This window comes from Furipterus horrens, unplaced genomic scaffold (assembly GCF_987537825.1).
Source record: "Furipterus horrens unplaced genomic scaffold, mFurHor1.1.pri manual_scaffold_17, whole genome shotgun sequence".
NCBI classification, from domain to species: Eukaryota; Metazoa; Chordata; class Mammalia; order Chiroptera; family Furipteridae; genus Furipterus; species Furipterus horrens.
Window position 1 is genome coordinate 115,182,936 of NW_028327187.1, and position 22,179 is coordinate 115,205,114.

General features: G+C 42.3%; 1 protein-coding gene across 2 annotated transcripts in view; it reads left to right on the forward strand.

Annotated features, from left to right (window-relative positions):
* The window catches only part of ARHGAP6 (Rho GTPase activating protein 6), a 222,823-nt gene extending 212,673 nt beyond the window's left edge, over window positions 1–10,150 (forward strand). For both annotated transcript variants that reach the window (XM_090263915.1, XM_090263916.1), the window contains exons 11-13: window positions 3,079–3,347; window positions 6,497–6,577; window positions 8,315–10,150. In XM_090263915.1, the coding sequence (XP_090120041.1) occupies window positions 3,079–3,347; window positions 6,497–6,577; window positions 8,315–9,012 (1,048 nt within the window). In that variant the 3' untranslated portion in view covers window positions 9,013–10,150. The remainder of the gene's footprint in view (window positions 1–3,078; window positions 3,348–6,496; window positions 6,578–8,314) is intronic.
* Window positions 10,151–22,179: the final 12,029 nt, after the last annotated feature.

Below are 22,179 nucleotides of genomic sequence, written 5' to 3' on the forward strand. Positions count from 1 at the left end.
CACTGGGTCTTACTGAGGAGGCGTAAGATACCTTTTTCATTGACTAGAAAAGCATCGACTAACCAAGGAAAACAACTGAACTTAGTCCAGTGATATAATTTCTAGCCCTGGTCAGAACGGAGAACCCTAGTTCTGAGCTGAGCTCCAGAACTGGTAGCTACCGGTTCAATGCATCCCATTTTTCTCGTTTTCATGGTAAGGTTTCTGTAGCCAGAGCCGAGCCCGAAAGCGTGCAGTTGTTTTCTTCTCTGTTCCTGCCACTAGAATTAGGGACACTGTTCCCCTTTGATTGGATATGGAGGCTAAATCGTCTTTCCCCTGCTTTTCAACAGAAGTAGTAAGGGCCTCTTAGGAGTCCTTCATTCATCAGAGGCCTAAAGTTTCTGGAAAATCATCCTCGTGGTTGTCCTCTGGCTCTTTCCCGTGAGATTATTTGTCATCAATTTAAAGGGGAAGCAAAGGAAGGACTTACTTATTCCATGTGGGTAAGATGTTCCCTCAGCAAAAGTACTCAAGGTCCTGGCTTCCTCAATGACCAGCGAGGCATGTCATGTACTGAGATGCTTTCCCCATGAACACTAACCTCTGCTGGGAGCCCAAGAAGAAGCGGGATCCCCCGTGAGCACCCTTCCTCCATGTTGCATGCAAACCCATTGGTTAGGAAAGGATTACTCAGGTACATGTTTACCTTCTTTAAGATCACGGAGGATTTGTTTTGAAAAATTAAGCCAAAAGAAAGCCAAGACTAGTAAAGAGAAGTGAGGTAGTGCAGGAAACAAGCAGGTTCTGGAACTTCTAATCCATCTGTGGTCATTTCCCTTTAAGATGTTGTCAGGGCCGCTATTTTGAGGAAGGTAGAAAATACAGATGTTCACAGGTAAGACTTCAAGCACTCTTTTCACACTCTCGACATTCTTGTTTTCCTGTTCCATTCACATTTTCACTGCTGTTTCTGTTGCTGTGACAGTTCGTGCACATAAAAATGTAATGGATATGCTAATTAGTATGTTTATATCAATTTGTAAAAGACTAGTGCCTTGTTGTCAGAGAAGGAAAACTCTGACTCCAAAAAACCTCCACTGCCTTGCGGCATACCTCTTCAGGGGAAAGGCTAAGGGAGTAAACCCCGACAGAAAATCCGGAGCCGGAGTCCCTAAGGCGGTTTGACGTTGTAGTCAACACCGGCAACTCCTGCGGCGCACCTGAAGCCAAGCTGTATTGACTCCGTCTTTCCCTTGGACCCTTCAGCTGCGAAGAGAGGGGGGGTCTGCTGCATGGGCAACAGCAGACCCTCCATATCACCCTGCCCAGGCTCTGTAGCTTCAGCTTCACTGGAGAGGACACTCCAGCGTCATCACAAGTTGTCGATTCAACACGGAGGAGACAGATACCGTGTCACTCCCGAGTCGGACTGCACAGCCATTCTCGGCGGTGCAGATAGACTCTTAAGAAGCTACACCATCGTCTCTCGAGACGGACGGCTGCCGACGACAAGTGCCTTGTTGAATCACTTTAGATGTATTTAAATGCAATGCACACTAGTTATGGTCATATATTTGTCTTTCCAGCCATTTTATACATGAAACTACTCCCACCAGTAGCATCATCATTATCATCATTGTCATAGGAAGGATGGATTTAGTTACACTAAGGGTCTGAGTGGGGGAAGAAAAGTTGTCCATGAAGCCATAATGAACTTCATGGAAAGTTTCAATCATAGTTTTTATATGAATTGTTTTTAATTCAGGATGTTGAAGAAAGTAAAGGAGTTGTCTACCAGTTTTTCCTTACTTAACAAATAATGGGCATCAGACTTCCATTTTATTTATTTATTTAACAGTTTCAAAGATATATATATACACACTCATAAAATCGAGGTAGACTGTTCCAAATAGCCTCAGGAGCTTTAGGCCCCAAGGAATACATATTTCAGTCGCTACCACAAACACAACACTAAAATCTGGGCCATTTTTCCATCAACATTCAGGGGTGATCTAGTCATTAGAATCTCATTTGACCGAATGGTATCCCGTGGCCAGAAAGAATCACTGTGGTATAAAAATAATGATGAAATATACACTGCAATCAATTTAATTAATTGGTTACTATTTAATAAGAGAAAAAGATTCATTTAAAAATGTAACTGTTTAGTTAAATGGATCTCTTAAATTCAGGATCATTGGTGGTTGCTACACGTACTTTTAATAAATGAAATGCTGTATTTTAAAGATATCAAATGTGAATCCTAAGTTATTTCTTGCTAAATGTCTCAAATGCCCTTGAATATATTGTCAAGTTCAGCCTATTTCTAAATTTCATGTGCAGTTATTTTTTAAATGAAATATGCATAATCTTCTGATTTGCCTGTGTTTAGGAGCACACACTCCCACACACATAGCCATCAATGCAGTTTGTTGATCAAATAATGGCATTTCGGTCTCTCTCTTTTTTCATTCCTTTTATAATCAATGCGTAGGTGGTGACTTTTTGTCTTTTTGCATATAATATATCACTCAGTCTCTTTGCAGACATTTCTAACTGTTTGTAAAGCCTCCTTCACATCATATTTCCCACAGGACGCGGGTCCCTTTTAAAATTCTCCAATTAGTACATTTTGTTCTTGCCCCAAACAGCAAACAAAACCGTCTTTTCTCTCGTACAAGAAGTTTCTGTTTCTTTCTAATACTTTTAACTTTTTGTACTCTTTCCATAGTTTCTGAGCAATCTTCCATAGGTATTCAGACTTGAACTTCTAATTGAAAACAGTTTAGTGCCACAGTTTAAGCCGATCTCAGCGAGGCCCATTGGAGAAGACAGGGCTCCATCTCCAGTTCATCCTACCCACCCGCCCTGCCATTTCAGTAACATCCGTTGAGTTTTGCTGCCCTCTGCTGGCTATTTCATGGAAACGCTTTCACCATATTGATGTAAAAGTCTTGGAACATTGCTCAAAAGGTCTTTTATCGTTTGTTTCAGCCATGCATTCTCCTCCTGTCATTCGTGTCACGGTCACATTGTTTGAGTCTGGTCACCAATTGTTAGCACGCTCACACGCCTGTCATTGTCTCCCTGTACCAGAAGCCCTGACATGCTGCAGTCGGAAGTTTCCTTTTCCATGGGAGGAAGGCACTCATCCACAGACTCCAACAAGGCCTCCAGCGGAGACCTCTCCCCTTATGACAACAACTCCCCAGTGCTGTCTGAGCGCTCCCTGCTGGCTATGCAAGAGAACGTGACCCCGGAGGGCTCGGGGAAGCTTTTCAGAGGACAAGAGCAGTATTCGCTGGTGGGCCACTTGCCGTCATTGAAGTCAAGGGAGAGTTCTCCTGGACCGAGGCTTGGCAAAGGTAACTGGAGCCTGGTGGGCACTGGCCAAATCAGTGACTCTGACTGCATGTGGCACGGGCCCTTAGGACCGTCTGCTCATCCCCTTCCTAGGTTTACCTTTCTGTAGTTCAGTGAGCATTTCCTGAATACCCGCTGAAAAGTCTTCTCTCTGGGAAGAGGAAGGTGTGGTGAGCCCAGTCATTGTCCTGGAGGGTCCCTGCAGATCCAGATGCCTGGGAAGCAACGTCCTGCCAAGTGATGGATATTCCCAGCTGACTCTTCCCCTTCCAGCATCCCAGGAACTTTATGTGTCCTAGCCAGTGACTTTGGGTGCATATTTGTTAGTCTAAGATGTCATCCAATTATTGCTGTTACTTTTATAAAGAGAACAAGCTGAACCTACTATGTAACAAGACATCATGTTCCAAAAAGAACATAATGTTAGTCTCCGGGGAGATTAACATTTTTAGGCAAAATAAGTGTTTCACGGTAAAAGGCATTGGGGAACTGGTGTCTCTATTGACCAATTTCTCAAACTCTTAAAAGTGCTAATGGTCACCACTGAATTTCCACAATCAGAGGGAGGGCGTGGTTTGCTGCTTTTCCCACATTTATTTGACCACTGAATGTTTCGTTGTGTTCTTGCCCTCCACAGAGTAATTCCTTGGGGCCGGGACCCAGCAGGACACTCTCTGAGTAATAACTGGAAGACACAGTACAGATTTGTGCTCCTTTATCTTAAAGTTCTAATTTAATTCCAAGAGCCACTCTGAAAGGACTCTGTGTGTGTTTTCATTAAATCATAGCATCTTCATTTTATCTTCCAAATACACGTGTCAAAAATAATTTTTAAAATTTACAATGAAAGCAAAAACCCACGTTCCCATCAGGCATTAAATTTATTTTTAAAATGTGAAGCTTTATTTTCCTGCTCCTTGTTCATATGCATACATAACTGTATATTTGTTTCACCAGTATAACTGCTTTTGAAGTAAGCTTATTTTACTTAAACTCCTATTATTAGCATTTTTCATTTTGCTAGCATTTTTCATGGCCATGATAAATTTCTGTTAAATAGACATCTCTTAGATTTTAATTATTCCCTCTCTGATGTATATAATGGATCTCTAATTTTAGCTCTTTTAAATCAGTGGCAGGTTTTTTATATGTAATATTCTCTGCAGCACAATGAAAAGGCAGTCTGAAGAGAACTTTGCTGTTACGAACGGTGTGGCACATGCAGGTTTCTAAACACAGATTCAGAGTGATGTTGTTAGACACGTTCACACCAGGAAAGCTTGGTTCTTTCCTCCCAGGATCGGTGTCTGCCTCACAGTTTTTTAGCAGCTGGGCTAAGAAACATGTGGGCTGTAACTTACTAGCAAATAGACTAGGCATGCATTAGCTCTTTTCATCCGTTTAATATGTTGGCAGACTCTTAATTTTGCCCCCCAGGGGACATGTGACAATGTCTGGAGGCATTTTTGTTTGTCACAACTTGCAAAGGGGTTGCTCCTGGTATCTGGTGGGTAGAGTTCTGGGCTGTGGCTCAGCACCCCACAGTGCCCAGGGCAGCTCCTGTCGCAACAAAGAATGATCCTCCCCAGGGTCACTAGTGCCAAGGTAGAGAATCCCCATGTAATCTGTCACTTTTTCCCTGGAGATAACTTTACCCAGAGGGAACTAGAAGCACATAGTGTCAGGATCCAATGACAAGAGTACTAGATTTGTAGTGCATCACCTGCTCTGCCACTTTGAACCTGCAGGACCTTAAGTGAGCGAGAGAGGCTTTCGGAGTCCCATTTCCTCCTCCAATGAAAACTAAGAGAGATGGCAGTATTAATTCATGGGGCTTAATTAGCTAATTCATGTAAAGCCCTGAGCAGAGAACTTGGCATGTAATAAGTGCTCAACAATACTTTCTATGTAACCCTGTGTACACTTCTTACCTGCTCCTTTCACTACTTGCCAATCTGTAAAATGGACTCAGGGGCATCTCCTTGGGATTAAGTGAAAGTATACACATGAACTGCAGAATACAGTGAAGTTTCCACTAGGCATTTGCTTCTAGAAATGGTCATTATGATCACATCACAGGATTGTAGTGGGGATTACATGAGATGGTGAGAACACTTAAAATAGTACCTGACTCTGTAAATATTTATAGACAGACTAAGGGAATATATGAATGAATGCATGCAGAAATGAATCTATTGATGCCAATAGTACTAGATATAAGAACAATAATTGTTGTTCCTCTATGTTAATGTGGTCAGAGCTTTTGCCACTCATTACCATTGTATTCCTGTTTTATTGCTGCTGTAACAAACGACCACAAACTTAGTGATTTAAAATTAGATACAAATTTATTATCTTATGGTTCTGGACATCAAAAAGTCTAAGTAAGTCAGCAGGACTGTTTTCCTTCTGGGGGCCTCAGGGGAGAATCTGTTTCCTTGCCTCTTTCAGCTTCTAGAGGCATAAGAACAATAATTGTTGTTCCTCTATGTTAATGTGGTCAGAGCTTTTGCCACTCATTACCATTGTATTCCTGTTTTATTGCTGCTGTAACAAACGACCACAAACTTAGTGATTTAAAATTAGATACAAATTTATTATCTTATGGTTCTGGACATCAAAAAGTCTAAGTAAGTCAGCAGGACTGTTTTCCTTCTGGGGGCCTCAGGGGAGAATCTGTTTCCTTGCCTCTTTCAGCTTCTAGAGGCCGTCGGCATCCCTTGGTTCGTGGCCCCTTCCTTCATCCTCAAAGCCAGCAATGTCTCATGTTCTCTCCTGCCTCCCTTTTATAAGGACCCTTGTAATGACATTAGGCCCAACCAGATAATCCAGGATCATCTCCTCATCTCAAGATCCAAAATTTAATCATACCTGCAAAGGTCCCTTTTAAATATTACATCTTGACAGGTTCTGGGGAATCATATCATGGACATCTTTGGGGGGCCCTTATTCTGTCCGCCACAACCATAATATAGAAAGAGCCTTTTTGTAAATCCCAAATGGAAGAACCCTCCTGAAAAGCAGGTGTGCCGTCAGGATCTCAAATACAGTACTTTGCAAAGAAAAGATGTTATAAAAATACTTGCGTGTTGATTTGTGTTCTTCAGTTTTCACTGTGAATTCCATACCTTTTTATTATACTTTCTCCTAGATATGTCAGAGGAACCTTTCAATATCTGGGGAACTTGGCATTCAACATTAAAAAGCGGATCCAAAGACCCAGGAATGACAGGTGGGCTATTATTTTTTAAAAAGTGTTTATGGCATTTGCTTTTACAATTAATTTCCTTTAATTTTGGCCTTATCATCATCATCATCATATTACGTGCTTGTCAAAAATTATTTAGAAAATGTTGAAAATAGGAGGGGGAAGGATCAAAGGATCCTTTGCTCTTCCACCAAAATGTCAGTCTGTGACTATGTTTCGTTTACTTTCCTTTGCAAGAGTTTTTAAATATGGCTAAAATCATTCTGTCTGTGCAACGTTATATGATTTAGCTTCTGTCTTCCAGCGGCTCTCCGTTACCGTTGGGGAGCGCCACATAGTACTTCCGAGTGCGCGACTGGATTGTTTCCACTTCTTAGTGGGTTTTGCAGTAACTTCTGCTGTCGGCAACCCCTTTTACATACTTGTTTTGTATATTAAGTTACGATTAGGGTCCCAGAATTTCAGAAAGCAAATTATAAATCCAGAATAGGAAAGCGAGTCAAAACTTCTGAAGCTTTCCAAGATGGGAGAGGTGTAGCCCCCTCGTGTCCCCTGTAGGGCGCACGAGCCTCTTCTCTGTAAGCCACGGATGGCGGCGGCACCTCGCCGCATTGCCCGTGTCTCTTTACTTTCATCGCTCCCGCGAGTCATTGCGTTTGCATTTTTGCTCATTTACAAAACAAGATGGTAGGAGTTTAAAAAATGTATTGGGGTGACATTGGTTAATAACGCTCTATGAAAGCTTCAGGTGTACAGTTGTGTAACACATCATCTGTGTACTGTATTGTGTGCCCACCACCCAAAGCCTGGTCTCACTCTGTCACCATGCATTTGACGCCCTGGCCCCTCTTCCACCTCCCCTTTGGTAGCCACCATATGGTTGTCGTGTCTGTGAGTATAGTTTCTTTGTTTCTTTCTTGCTTTCTGGTTTTATAGCCCGCGTATGCGTGAACTCATATGGTTCTTGTCCTTTTCCATATGACTTAGTTAGCTTAACATGATGTTCTCGGGAGCCACCCATGCTGTCACAGATGGCAGTAGGTCATCCTTCTTATGGCCAAGTACTGTCACATTGTGTTATTTTCATTTTCATTTCTTTCTTATCAGCATTTCTCAGGCCTAGAAATATTCACGTCGCATCTCTTCGCATTTGTTGATCAGACCTCCTTTATGAGGCTCTGCTAACTGCAAAGGAGGCTGGGAAATGTCACCCAGAAGGGAAGGGGAGGATGTGTGGACAGAAAGCCAGGCTTTCTCACAGTGGTGGCGATAGAGTATACTACACACCAGCTGCTGTGTTCATTATCTTCTGGCATATGATGGGCATTTCGCATGCAATTCATTTCTTCCTTCAGCTTTTGTTGACACGGTAGAAACATGAAAACATTATCATTTGTGTCTCATCTGCATTGCAAATTGCACTGCACAGGAATGGAACGGAGAAGTGTTCATAGCCAGATGGGGTGGGGGGTGGGGCTTTCCTGAAACATCAGTGAGTGACAAGGACTATTTAATCTCATTGGGTAGCTAACACATCAGAGTGTGGGCATCTGTATTGGGAGCTGCTACAGGAATTGTGTCAATAATCAAAAAGTGTCTGTCATTTCTCTTACTAGGGAGTCTTTTACTTCGGTGGCAGCAGCTAAGAGTCTCCCGTGCCTTTCCAGTTCCCGAAGCTGGCAGTGGAAAGGAAATAACAGGACATCCCAACAGGGATTCTATAAACTAACTTCATTTCTTGCTCTTCTCTCTGGCTTCCAGGTTCCTATGGAGACATTTTTGAAAGCAGCTCCCTACGACTGGGGCCATGCTCCCTTTCTCAAGGGAACCTGACCCTAAATTGGCCTCGGTGGCAGGGGAGCCCCACAGAACCGGACAGTGGTGTGCAGGTCATTCGAAGGACTCAGACCACGGCCACTGTTGCAGAGTGCCGAAGCCACCCTCCTGTGTCCCGCGTCTGCAGCACGCCCCATATCCAGGGCAGCAGCAGGAGATCCGAGGGGGCCGTGCGAGGGTCGGAGCAGTATTTGACTCTGAGCAGTGCCGAAGACCTCACCGAGAGTGAGCTGGACGTGGCCCGGCTGCAGAGCCGAGCCAAGCCTTTGCACCAGAGACCTCGAGAGAGTGTGAGGCATGACAACCGGCCTCCTCCTCCTTATCCTGGTCCAGGGAAGCAAGCTTTAGCATCGGCCCACCAAGCAGCAGAGCCACCACTGTGGAGGTGCCAGAGGCCAGAAGAAAGCTCAGGATCAGCCTTGGAAGAGGGAAACCAAAGAGCGGAGCAGGAGCATCAGGCTGCCCAGCCAAAACTGAGCAGTGCCTGCTCCAGTCCCGCCAGTGATCAGAACAGTAAGGCCTTAGGTGAACCCAACTGGCTCGATTGGCAGAGAGAGCGGTGGCAGATCTGGGAGCTCTTGTCCACCGACAACCCCGACGCCCTCCCAGAAACACTGGTATGAGCCCACAGCCAGCTTGAGCCCTCCCATCCCAACAGCCTTCTTTTACTCAGTAGGGGAGAAAGTCGCTGTTGGGCAATTGGAAACTTACTTACTTTGCTTCTTTTACACTTTAAAAAAAATAACACAAGAGAAGCTCAGTTCACTTAAAGATATAGAGCACTAGTACCCTCACCAGTTATAATAAGATTCTATTGCATAGCCAGCTTTAGGGAAATCCAAAAACATAAGTGGATGGCAGCCTCCATTATAAAAACGACTCACATTGGCTTTAGGATCAAACTCTTGCTTTGGTATAGCTTCTTTGTATTTATGTGTCTTCAGTTTTGACTCTTGTATATTCTGTAACAGATTATGTATGATAATCATATATGATATAGTCACAGAAAAAGGAACCATTTTATAATCACTTCACTTATACTAAGCAAGGAGATTCTATAGAATGTTCTATATTATGCACAAGCGGGTTTCTGTGCTTTTGTCATAGCTTTTTAAGAGGGACAGCCCTTCCTTCAACACCTAAGAAAAACACTAACAAAACAAACTAAAACAGAATATGAGAAGCCATATTTTTATATAGTGGTGAGATACAAAACATATAGTCACTGATTGCCTTTTCATACTGAATATGTTTTAAAGAAAATGTTAAATTTGATATGTTATGGAGTATATTTTTAGAATCTGTTTAGAAAGGATTCAGTTAATCAAACAAGAGAAAGGCCGTGCCTGACAAAGAAAGTAATTAAGAAGTTGTCCTTCCCACTTTAGGTCAAATTCAATTTTATATAGACCATATATAATATATATTTATAATGTGTAATTTTTATGTATTTTACAAACCCACAAACTGGAATCCCACTATAAAGTGATGAATCTAAATAGAGTATTCGAATTAGAGAACATGGTTTTTCCTTTTGCCCCATAATCAGTATTAACCAAATTATATGCAATGCTTTGAAAGTAAATCGAATTTGGAAAAGAACTAAAGCTTTGTATTTACATTGTACCAAAGGCTGAGGAAATTTTTCTTCAATAATTTTGTGTGTCGTGTAAAATGCTCCTACCGTACTTCAGTAGTAAGTTTGAAGTTTTTCAACTGCAAAACTATTTTTGACCAGCAGGTGGCGAATCGCATCAGTATTTTAATTTTTTTCACTTCATAAGGGAATGTGTATCATAGAAAAATAACTTTTTTTATAAAACATGCTACTCTTAATTTTCATGTTGGCAGTGACATTTTCTGTGGTATTTCTTAAAATTCTGTCTTGTGCCATGATGAATAAAAGGTTAAGCAAAGACATTGTTTCTTGCGTCAAATTCAATGAGTGAACTCACATCCCATTACATACATACACCCAACTGTCCACAAGTCCAAGTGTAATAAAAAACGACAATACTATACACGTACAACTAAGGAGCTAGTAAAAATATGATGGCTTGAGGACATCAACCTAGTGACACTGAGGAATTTAGAAATTTTATAGTTATTTGTTGCAAGTCAAGGAAGGCTGTTTGTCACTTGATTGAAAGTTGTCGATGAGGAAGTGACTTGCTATAGGACAGGGACTCAGGGTTCTTACCTGATAGGCAGGTATTGCCCAACAGAATCCCTTTAAGTTACATCTGCCTGGTAGGCCTTAGACACTTAATTTGCTTCAAGGCGGAAATAATGAAGTCTAGAGCGGTATCTACTTTTTTTATTGGGGGAATGATTGGGATATCTTTAGGCTCTGCCGTTGGGTCCAGCACTTCCACCGCTGGCTGGGACTTGAGAAGAATTTGCATGCTGGCTTCCGGTTCTTCCTGGCTGGCCAGAGGCAGCCAGAAGCTGTAAACAAGACCCAGAGCAAACACTGCTTGATTACAAATCACAGGTTGCTTTTCTGTGCCACCTACTCTCATCCTACTCCTGCTCACCCTGTGTTTTCTAGGCTTTGAATTTGACCATGATCTAGCCAGTTCTTTCCCTCCCTTCTGGACTGGACTGGACTGGCTGATATGCAGGATCCACTTCCTGCTAGGTTTTGGCCCTGACAGTCCTAGTTTTTAAAACTTCAAAACCAAATGGCATTGTGGTTGATGTCTTTGTCACAAAAGGTATGTCCATCTGTTAATAGTCAGATCTACAATAGCCAGTCTAGAAAACAGGGCTCAGAGTATTTTTAAGTAATTAAATTGTGTTATGTGTGTGTGTGTAATGAACAATGCTTACTCTCCCTTTCTCTTTGTGTGGTTTAAGCCCAGTGGCCTTAGCTTACAGAGTGAAAGCTAGTTTTTTAGATGCCTTTTAGCACATGAAAAATAAGCTCTTTTAAAGCACACACACAAGACCCAAGAACCTGAGTGGAAACTGAAGTCATTTCTAACACCTTGTAAATTATATAATACCTGACAATAAAAAAAAAATAAAACTCCAACTCTTTCAGGCTGGACAAACCATTTAACAGGCTGTCCAAGTCCCTCATTGCTGTAAGCACAAAAATCCTACAAGCAAGAAGACAACTACAGCATGCTGCAGCTGTCTCTCCACCTACGAATACTCAATCGTTGCTTTGTGTCTCTGGCAATGAGGCCAGAACGATGATGGCAGAAATGGCCAAATACGAATTTGTCTTGATCCATCTAAGTAGCTATTAACATACGTTTGTTGTGGTTTTTTAGAGAAAAAAACTCCTCTACCAATGGAGTTTGTGCAAATTGAGGAAATTTCTAAATAGGCCCGGCTTGCTTCTTTTCTTATGCACATTTTAATACACATCTGCTTGGCAGAGAAACAGCATGGGGATTAAACAGAAGGAGATGTTAGAACAAAGTCCAGGCCTGTGGTGTATGTCGACTGATAAGCAAACCGGGAAGAAAGGAAATGACTGAAGAAGAGTCACACAGAGATTAAAACAGGACAACATCTTGACTGTACAGAATTTTAAAGCAGGACTAAATCAGCAGCAAATGTTCTTCAAGAGAAAAAGAAAAAAAAAGAAAAAAACCAAAGGAAAGTTCCATTAAAGTTGGAATTCTTCCACATAATCAAGGTGACTGAAGGCGTCGTGGAGATGTTGAATTGGAGACAGTAGTCTCTAGGGTGTGGACCCATGGCTTGGCATGGCCTGCAATTCATCAAGGTACATGCAACACCAGCCCCAACTGAAGGTCCCAGGAGGTCACAGGGGGGTCAGAAGATTCTCTAAATTCAATTCAGTCAACATCAGCCTAAAGGACCAACACCTCCCAGTTTGCCCGGGACATGCTGGGCTTATTAATAAAAGCCCCATGACTATCCTCATTTTCTGGAAGGCACATAGGACTCTGAATGGCATCAGATGAGTAGTCCATGGTCACACAGCCAGAAGATGGCAGAACCAGGATTTGGCAGCAGGCCATCCAACTGTGGCAGCCTGCCATCTGGATAATTCGGAGCAGAATGAACAAAGCCCTGTGTTCCTTGGAGTCTGGGTCTCTCTCATGAAGGCAAGGGACTCAGCTGAACCTGCCCTAGGGGAGGACCCATCCCTCTGGGATGACCACAGCTTCACAAGAGCACTTGAAGGCTCCAGGCCCCCTGCCTACTTCCCACTGAGAGAGCGAAATAGAGGCTAAAAGTAATAAAGGCCCAGAGTAAGTCTGGTTTCTGCCATGGGATGAGAAGTGGATGGGATTCAGTAACTCAACTTTCCTAGCTGAATGATGATAATTTTACCATTTGCGTATCCATTAATTATAATCAATTGCACTTAATTACAGTCTAGCATTGTCTTTAGATTTTCCTTTATTTCAAACAGCTACAACGGCCACCACTGACTTCCTTATATTAAAGGGATTGGTTGATGGATTCATCTATTCTTCTAACCAACCAATATTTAGCAGGCACTCCAGTGCTGGGTTCTGGGGTTACAAGGACAGAGAAGACAATCCATATCTGCCTTCGAGGACTCCTTAGTTAAGAAAATGGTCACTCCTGTGAGCTGCACTGTGAGGATGGCAGCAGATATTGCAAAGTGTCATATGTGGATGCAACACATACTCATATCCTAGTGGCTGGTCTATCAATCACTGGATAAATAAATCAAAACATGAATCCCTCCTTTCTCCCTCTATTCACACACCCACCCACTGTTCCATCCATCTATCCATTCACCCATGTATTTCCTCCTGTACTCTTCCTCTTCTCTGTTTCTATTTCTGCCATATTTTTAACCTTCTTACTTCCAAGTCACCATTTCTCTGGTGTTAGCTTTTAATGGGTCTGGTTCTCCCGCCTACTTCCAAGATTTAAAATGTTGGGCAAATGAATGAAAAGGAGGACAGGACCTTCTGGGGCAAAGCCGTTTCTTGTTTCCATGTAAACAAGATGCCCACACTTGCTTAGAGGGTGTAGGGGAGGGAAAAAAACCTCCCTACTCTCTTAAGTTCCTTGCTTGGGGCCTACAGATTAAACTGATGAAGACAGCTTAACAGGAGAAAAGGGTTTATTTCATAGACATAACAGAAGCCAACAAAAAAAGTAGCTGGCTCCTTAAAATGTTAACAGTTAAAGGTTTGTATATCTAACTTAGTAGGGAAAAGAGAGTGGAGACACACAGCTTGGATGAGATAAACAAATAGGTTTATTGAGGAAAGATAAGTGGGTTTTTAGGAGGACAGATGGGTGATAAGGAAGTGGGTGATAATGTTTGTCTATGCAGGTGTGAGTGGTTTTTCTGTCTCCTTCCAGACCATAAAACTCTCCTGAGAGGGGATCTGTGGTGCCTTCATTTCCCAGAAATTGCTGCTTTTAGTCAGATAAGGAAGCTTAAAAGGAAGCTTGAAGAAGGCTTTTTTTCTGCATCTGTGGAATCTCAAATGTCTTCAGCTTAAAATAGCCTTTGTGCCATCTCTGGGGTTCTGAGTGGGTCTCCACAAGGGTAAGATGAATTAGAGAAGGAATTAGAAATATGCTTTCTCCAGCAGGAAAGAAATATGGCGAGGAGGGTTGGGGAGCTGGGTCAAAAAAGGTGAAGGGACTAAGGAAAAAAATAAAATGCTGACAGCAGTATGGTGATAGCCAGAGGGGAAGGGGGAGGGGTGGAAGAGGTCAAAGTGGGCATAAAAGATGATGGAAAGAGACTTGACTTTGGGTGGTAACAGCACAATGCAGAGTGCGGATGGTGTTTTATTGAGCTGTACACTTGAAACCTGCATGGTTTTATTACCCAATGTCACCCCAATAAATTCACTTAAAAGGGAAGTAGAGTACCCAGCATGAAGGAGGTGCTTTACCTCTTTTACAAATGGCATGGAATTTTATGCAAGATATGATGACTTCTCTTCCATTGCAGCAATAAATGTAGGATTTCTGTTATTGGGGAGGAGGTATCTAACGGATATACATTGCTTTTGTTACTGAACCCAGCCAGTTGAGGGGCGGGGTCCTACCTAGGCCCTGGTCCAGAGGTCCCTAACAGAAAGGGGTTCTAGAATGGAGGGAGGGTGGCCCTCACACAAAGAAGGATCTTGCAGAATCCAGGTCAGCTGGCTGCCCATGGAAAGCTGCGTGCGCGATCTGGCGTTGCTGGTACGTTGGCATCCTTGTTGTATTCTGGAGGTGACAAATTTGGCAAGAGGGTTAGAAGGCACAATCAGAGCCATACCCACTAAATGATAAAGTTAGAGACTAATTCTACAATGTGCCACATTAAGAAAGGGTGGCATCCATGGAGGAAGGTGTGCAAGGCATGCCACACCTGTCCAGAGCTCCTTTGCCCACTATACTTAACTTAGGCTGAGGGGAATATCCTGAGATCCCCCCTTTACCATGCCTGGTCCCTTTCTGTCCAAACCCTTAGGGCAGAAAGGAAAGCAGCTTTAAGAAAAGCCAATAGACTGCTCCATATTTCACCAATTCAACCACTTGGCCCAGCCAAACCGTTCAGTCTCAAGAGGCAGCAATGTAGATGGATTTCTTCTTTCCAGTGTATTATTTATTTCAGATATTTTGTTCTTTATTTCTGGCTGGTCCTTTTTATGGTGTGTTATGTCTTTTTTCATGCTCTTGAGTATCCTTATAATCATGACTCTAAACTCCCTATCTGATAAATTGCTTGCCTCTATTTCATCTAGTTCTTCTGGGGAATTTTCTTGTTTTTTCATTTGGGGCCTGTTTCTTCGTCTTCTCATTTTGGCTGCCTCTGTGTGTTTGTTTCTATGTGATAGATCTGCAAGACTCTGGTGCAGAACTAAGTTAAACCCTGCCTGTGACTGGCCCTGGGCAACCTGGAGCTATCAGCAATGTACAGGTTGTGGCTCCCTCTGCTGGGCCTGGGTGTGTGCAGAAGGAACCAGGCTGGGCACCAAGGCCAGCTTTTATTAGCACCAGGCCTGGGAGAGCATCAGCTGAAGTCTCAGGGCTTCCAGCAATCTGCCTCTACCAGCAGGCTTCTGTAGGATTAATCAGTGAATGTCTTCCAGCTGTACTCCTCAGCAGCAGGGCTGAAGAACCACAGGGTGGGGCAGACTCATTCCTGCAGGTGGAGCTATTGTTTCCCCTCAGGCCAATGCCACTAAGAGAGATGAGAAAGATGGCCTCTGCAGTATGGGGAATGACTCGACACAGGGATCCTGCTGGCTGTTCCATTAGTTCTCTCCCCAGAGCCACCAGCCCCAAACTCTCCTCAAGTGCCTCTAGTCCACTCTGCCCTCCCTCTGCTGGACCCTTGGGTAAGTGGCTACAAATGGATTTTTTTTGCGTGTGTGTTGGCCCTTTAAGAGGCTCTCTGTGTCTCCAGCCATCTCTCCCTGGCAGGCAGAAATCCCACCACTTTTCACAGCTGGATGCTATCTGGGTTACTTTCCCAGTTCTAGTGCTGTAGGCTGGGGAGCCGAGCTTGGGGTTTAGACCCTACACTTCTCAGGGGGGAACTCCCCAGTCACTTAAATATCCCTCTGGAACTTCAGCGGCCACCCATGGGAGCCCAGCCAGCCCTCTCATGCCTCCTCCACACTTCCTATCAGTCTTGTTGTGGTGATGTGGCTTCTTCCATCTGGCCATGGTTATAAGGCTTTTCTCTCCTGCTAGTGTTCATTTGTTTATTCAAGATGATTTCTCTACAATTTAGTTGTAATTCTAGGTTGGTCCTGGGAGGAGGTTTGTATAGCTTCCACCTACTCCACTGCTTTCTTGGGTCTCTCCACAGATGGGCTTCTGAAGGGAGGCCTATAATGTGTAAATGCTCAGGTAGTGAAATCATTGGCACACATCCTATGAAAACAGAAGGGAGAACACACAGGCTGGTTCACATAGCAAATCACAAACCCTTCTCTGAGTCTGAAAGACTGTCTTTTGAGAAAACATCCCATTGCAAGGCCTTCGCTACAATGACATTAAATAGTGACGATATGACAAATACTTCTCGTGTATAAATTGAACATCTCTGGTGATGTTCAACTTCCAAGTGAAAACAAAACTTTGAAGACAGTTAGCTGCATTAGAGTCCAATGTCTACCTCTGAGCATTGTGATTTTTCCCAAAACATGACTTTTCTCCTTAAGGTCACCTTCATTGTCCTCAAAAGTGACAGCATTAAGTCCAGTTTTAATTTTTTTCCCATTCATTTGCATGAACACAACTAGAGCAGCAACTGATCACATAGGATCTTTAAGTCTGCTTTGCTAAAACTCACACAAGGAACCTTTAGACTGACCCTTAGTTCACCCTTCAGGCCCAGAAGCCAAGCCACACACCTGCCATCAGGCTTTACCTGCAGTGCCTGTATCCCTTAAGTCCTCGAGGTTCCCATCATGTCTTTAAGGCTCCTCCTTGCCATCTTTTAGGAAAACAATCTTTGTTCCTTCCCTGGAAGAACTGCCATGAACCACACGACCAAACAAGGTATTAGGCCATTCCTCCAGTGTGCTTTTGTTAGCTTTGAAAGTCAATCTCAGTTCCTCAGGGCTTTCTGGTAACAACCAGAGCCCAGGCATGCCTCCTTCACGTGTGACATTTTAGTGAAAGTCTCGTTTAACAAAACCATCAATTTAAACTGGTGTTACTGGTTTTATGCAAAGAAACTTTTTGCAGTCACTCACTCATTAAGAGTGCCAAAATCTGGAGGGATCTGGTAGGGAGGAAAAATTCAAAGTGTGAAGGAAAATCCTTGTCCTTCTAATATTCACTAAAGTGGCATCTCCATCCCTTATAGCTTTCATTGCTTACTTTCGCACTTAGTGTGAAGTTTGAACAAACTCTCGGAAACCTCAATTTTCTCCCAGAACAGAAACAAAACAAAATCTATAGCAAAGACAAGTTTCAAAGAAAGAAGGGGGACTAGAACTAGCCTTAGAATCTTGTCTCACACCAACCGGTTCTACCAACCGGACACACAGACAACCTTCCCTAGGTCCACATGGCATGAAGCCACAATGCTAGAGACATAATGTCACCCACTAGTGTTTCCATTGGTCTCCTGATAGAGACATGACCTCCCACCAACCAGTCTCGTGGAAGAGACTTGCTCTTCCAATCCAGTCCGACTTTACTGGCACCAAACGATCCTTCTTAGGTCCCAATGGTAGAGGGACCTACCATTGTCTGTACCATGGGCCCACCAGTCCCATGATAGAAGCAGATTTCTGGTATACACAAAACAGTAAAATTCAAACCACATCCCCATAAGATCAGAAAACAAGCAAATAAACCAAGCAAGCAAAAAAAAAATAATAATAATACTGTACCCAAGAGCTGAGGTTTACTTCCTTTCAAGTTTAAAGCTTTCACAACCTCCTATAGCCTTTACTACTTTCTACCTACCTTCTGCAACTTTTAAAAACTTTCTATATACCTTTACTCATTCAGAAATAACTATAACTCGCTTTCAATCCTTGTTCTTTTTGGCAATGTAAAGGACAGTACTCATACTGCATGTCTAAGAGATGATATAATTTTGAAAATTTTACCTTAAGTTGGGAGGAATATATTAGTTTTGAAATAACTTTTGGTACCCTTTTATTTACAGAAAATATAACCTTTTAATATCCACTTTGAATCTGGATACATACGTTTTCATGGAAGGGGGGATACCTTTGTGATCGTGAGGATACAATGAGCTACATTTTAGATTAGGAAGCACAAGAGCTTAATTATAATCTTTATTATTATAGTCTTTATTTTTGTGAAGTGGGACTTGCATATGAAATAAACCAGTGTCACTCTGCCAAGCTATATTTTTTAAAAGGTCAGAGACTGCTACCTGTCCTTTCTCTTTAATGACTTTAAATAACATGACTTGCTTAGAGCAAGCACCCAAATGAGTACTTGCTAATTCTTACAATGAATCAAAATCAGGAGAGACCCAGCTGGTCCCCCTCTAGACGGATTCTTCTTGGGAGGAGTAGGCCAGGCAGTGGGAGAATCTGTATTATGTCTCAGTACTTCTTTTATTCCCCACCTTGCCCTTGACTCTCCCCTTCCTTGTTGGTGATGATGAGGTGGTGGCTGAAATTCATTCTCCGTGTCCCCCTTCTGGGCTCTGTCCTAAGTGCTTTCAGGTGTCCTCTTGTAGCACCCCCAGAACAACTCTGCTAGGTCAGTGCTATGGTCTGAGTGTCTGTCCCCTGCCTCCAAATCCCTATGTTGAAATCTAGGATGGTATTAGGAGGCCAGGCCTTTGGCAGGTGATTATGGCGTGGGATGGAGCCCCATGATGGTATTAGCGCCCTTATAAAAAGCACCTGAGAGCTCCCTCCCCCTTCCATCACGTGAGGGCGCAAGGAGAAGATGGTCGGCGGTGAACCACAAAGCTGGCCTTCCTTACAAGCTGCCAAGTGTGCCAGCACCTTGATCTTGGACTTCCCAGGCTCCAGAACTGTGAGAAATGTGTTTCTGTTGTTTATAAGCCACCCGGTTGATGGTATTTTGTAGTACCATCCCGAACAGATGAAAATAGTCTTTTTTTTTATTATTGTTACAGCCAACAAAGCTAAGGCCCAAAGATATTAATATCACACAGCAAGTGAAGGCCTGAGCCTTGACTCTTAGCCAGACATCTGTCTCCAGAGCACACATTCTTTTCTTTTTTAAAATCAAGTTATAATTGATAGTATATTAGTTTCAGACTAACAGTGACAAGGGGGGAGGGGGAGAAAAGGGGTAAGAAGGGGAAGTGTCTAGTCAAAGAACGTGTATAAATGACCCACGGACATGGGCAACGGGGTGGGAATTGACTGTAGGAGAAGGGGTGGGCAAGGTCAGCAGAAGCAAAGGAGAAAAAAAGTGGGATGACTGTAATAGAAAAACAAACAAAAAATTTTAGTGGGAAAAAAAATAAAAGCAAAAATATAAATTAATAATAAAATAGAGTTATAATTGATAGTATATTAGTTTCAGGTGTAAGATATAATGACTCGATATTTGTATATATCGTGAAATGGTCACAATAGGTCTGGTTACCATCCATTACCTTAGTTACAAATTTGTTTCTTTCTTGAGACGAGAACTTTTAAGATCTACTTCTAGGAACTTTCAAATAGGCAACAGAGCACTGGGAACTATCATTACCATGTTGAGCATTACATTCCTATGACATATTTGTCTTATAATTAGAGATTTGTACTTTTGACCCTCTTTACAAATTGCCCCCACACCCTAACCCCCACCTCTGGCAACCACCAACCTTCTCTGTATCTATGAGCTTAGTTTTGGGGGCTATTTTTTTAAGATTGCACATGTAAGCGAGATCATATGGTATGTCTTTCTCTGACTTACTCACTTAGCATCATGCCCTCAAGGATCATTCACATTTTTACAAATGTTAAGGTAATTCTTTTTAATGGCCGAATAATATTACATTGTGTGTATAGATATCACATTCTCTTTGTCCACTAATCTGACAGTGGACACTTAGGTCGTTTCCATATCTTGGCTATTGTGGAATACTGCTGCAATGAACATGGGGGTGGCAGGCATATTTTTGAGGACAAGCATTCTTGATGACCACACATAGCTTCGAGCCTACAAAGGCACAAATGATCCACAGTAAAAGATTCACAGTCACCACAGAAGGGAGGTATGTAATGTGCATCTTTTCACTTTAGCCAGGGAAGAATAACTATGGAAGAGGACAAACTATATTGGTGACAGTACAGAAACTGGTAACTATATATTCAAAATTACTTACAAGAACTTGCCTGGCCTGGATGACAAGGCTGTCAGAATTCCAGCACTTAACCATTTCATTCATAATCTGTCCTGTTGAAGATTGAGGTAGGGTTGCAATGTTTGCCTTTTTGCATGCCCAGGATGATGCAGGGAACATGAATATTCAATGAATGAATTTTAGGTAATTACTAGCAACACTCCATGTCAATATGCAATCCCAGTTCAAACCCCTACCTTGCTTGCCAATGCTTGGCCCAATCAATGTACAGTAGTTTGTTCTGATTCTGACTAGTGCTGTTTCCATAGACAAAAGACTTAGTTTCAAACACTGGAGAATATCCAAAATGAATTTCAAGTTTTAAATGAAACCCACCAGAGCAGATCAATATTGATACCTGAATATGATCATGTATAATCTAGACACAAAGCAGCTGTAGTCTTTTCCAGGAGTGGTGGGTCTATAAGCTGTTGATCTTGTCATCAGGTTTGCGTGACAGTTTAAGAGGTTGGTTTTCTCAAGAAATACTAAAGCCCTATAAAAGGGGTTCCTTCCTGAGGCTCACTTTTCCGTTTCCACTCACAGCACGGCTTCTTATGCCTTACCCTGTATTTATAAAAAATGCCAACAGTAATGATTTTCCTTAGTACAGGCGTGCCTTGTTCTATTGCAAACTGCTTTATTGAGCTCCACAGCTGTTGGGTTTTTTATTTTTACAAATTGAAGGCCAGACCCTCTACCCCAGCAAGAGAGATTACAACTCACTTTATTGTGGCGGTCTGGGACTAAGTCCACAGCATCTCTGATTGGCGCCTAAAATGTGATTAGCAGATGAGAAGATGGCTGCGTCCAGCAGGGAGGCTGTAGCAGTGCTTCTGTAAAGGTACTTTCATCTGAAGAAGTGATTGTTAAGTGTAAAGTTACTTCTCTGAGATTTTCAAAAACCAGTTAACTATCAGCTTTATTTTATTTTAAAATATACATATATCTTGAAATGTATAAGAGCTTAAGGTTCTTGGATTAAAAACAATCTCTACACAAAGGTGTCACAGCAAAGAAATCCATACCAAATTAATCACTCCAGACTGTTAATTTCACCTACTAATTTAACAATTGCAGTATTTAGGAGACAAGAAAGAAGTTAATATTATCAACTCAAGAGAAGAAGAAGCCCAATAGTCATTTGTCACATGCTGTTCTAAGAGGAACAACCAGTTTCTGGATTAGTGGAACCAAGGATTGCAATGGTTGGCTTGGAGTTCCCTTAAAAAATCTGAACTGAGATGGGGAGTTGATGCGAACACTGTCATGTGGGAAAAGTACTGTGAATTCTAAATCTCAACAAAATATCATCATGTTTTAGAGAGGGACCGTCCCTAACACTGTAACTTGAGGCAGAATGTCAAGGTTCAGCTCAGGCCAACCGCAGGCAGAACGGGACTCAAAAGTAGGCTGCCTTGTCAGACACCAGAGACCACGAGACCTGCTTGTTGGAAGCAGTTACATCAGAACAATAGGAATTAAAATGAAAATTCAAGTTAAAATACATATTCTAACGCACATGCACCACCAAATCATGGGGAAGTTGAAACTATTATACAACAAGGTCCATTATGAAATATTCATATGAGAATTTGGAGAGCTAAGACACATCTTAGTTTTACATTACAGTGTAAACCTTTGCATTTCCTTCAGGGGTCACTACTATGTTGTAGGGACTTTAGAAATCCTGGTAACTCTTTAAAAAGCCTAAGTGAACAGCTCTAATGAAAATATTTCACTAGATAAAAGCTCCTGAGCATCACATGGGTTTTCAGGTCTACATGTCAAGTACAGCAGTCCCTCGCTATATCGTGGTTCACTTATCGCGGCCTCACTGTACTGCGAGATTTTAAAAAATATAACATTTCATTATTTATCACGGATTTTTCGCTATATCATGGGATTTTGCGGTACTATATACATATGTTGTTAAAGTGACATAGGTTTAAGAGTGTAGAATAAATGTAAGGTTCCTACTTTTCGGCGAGTCTGGAACGTAATA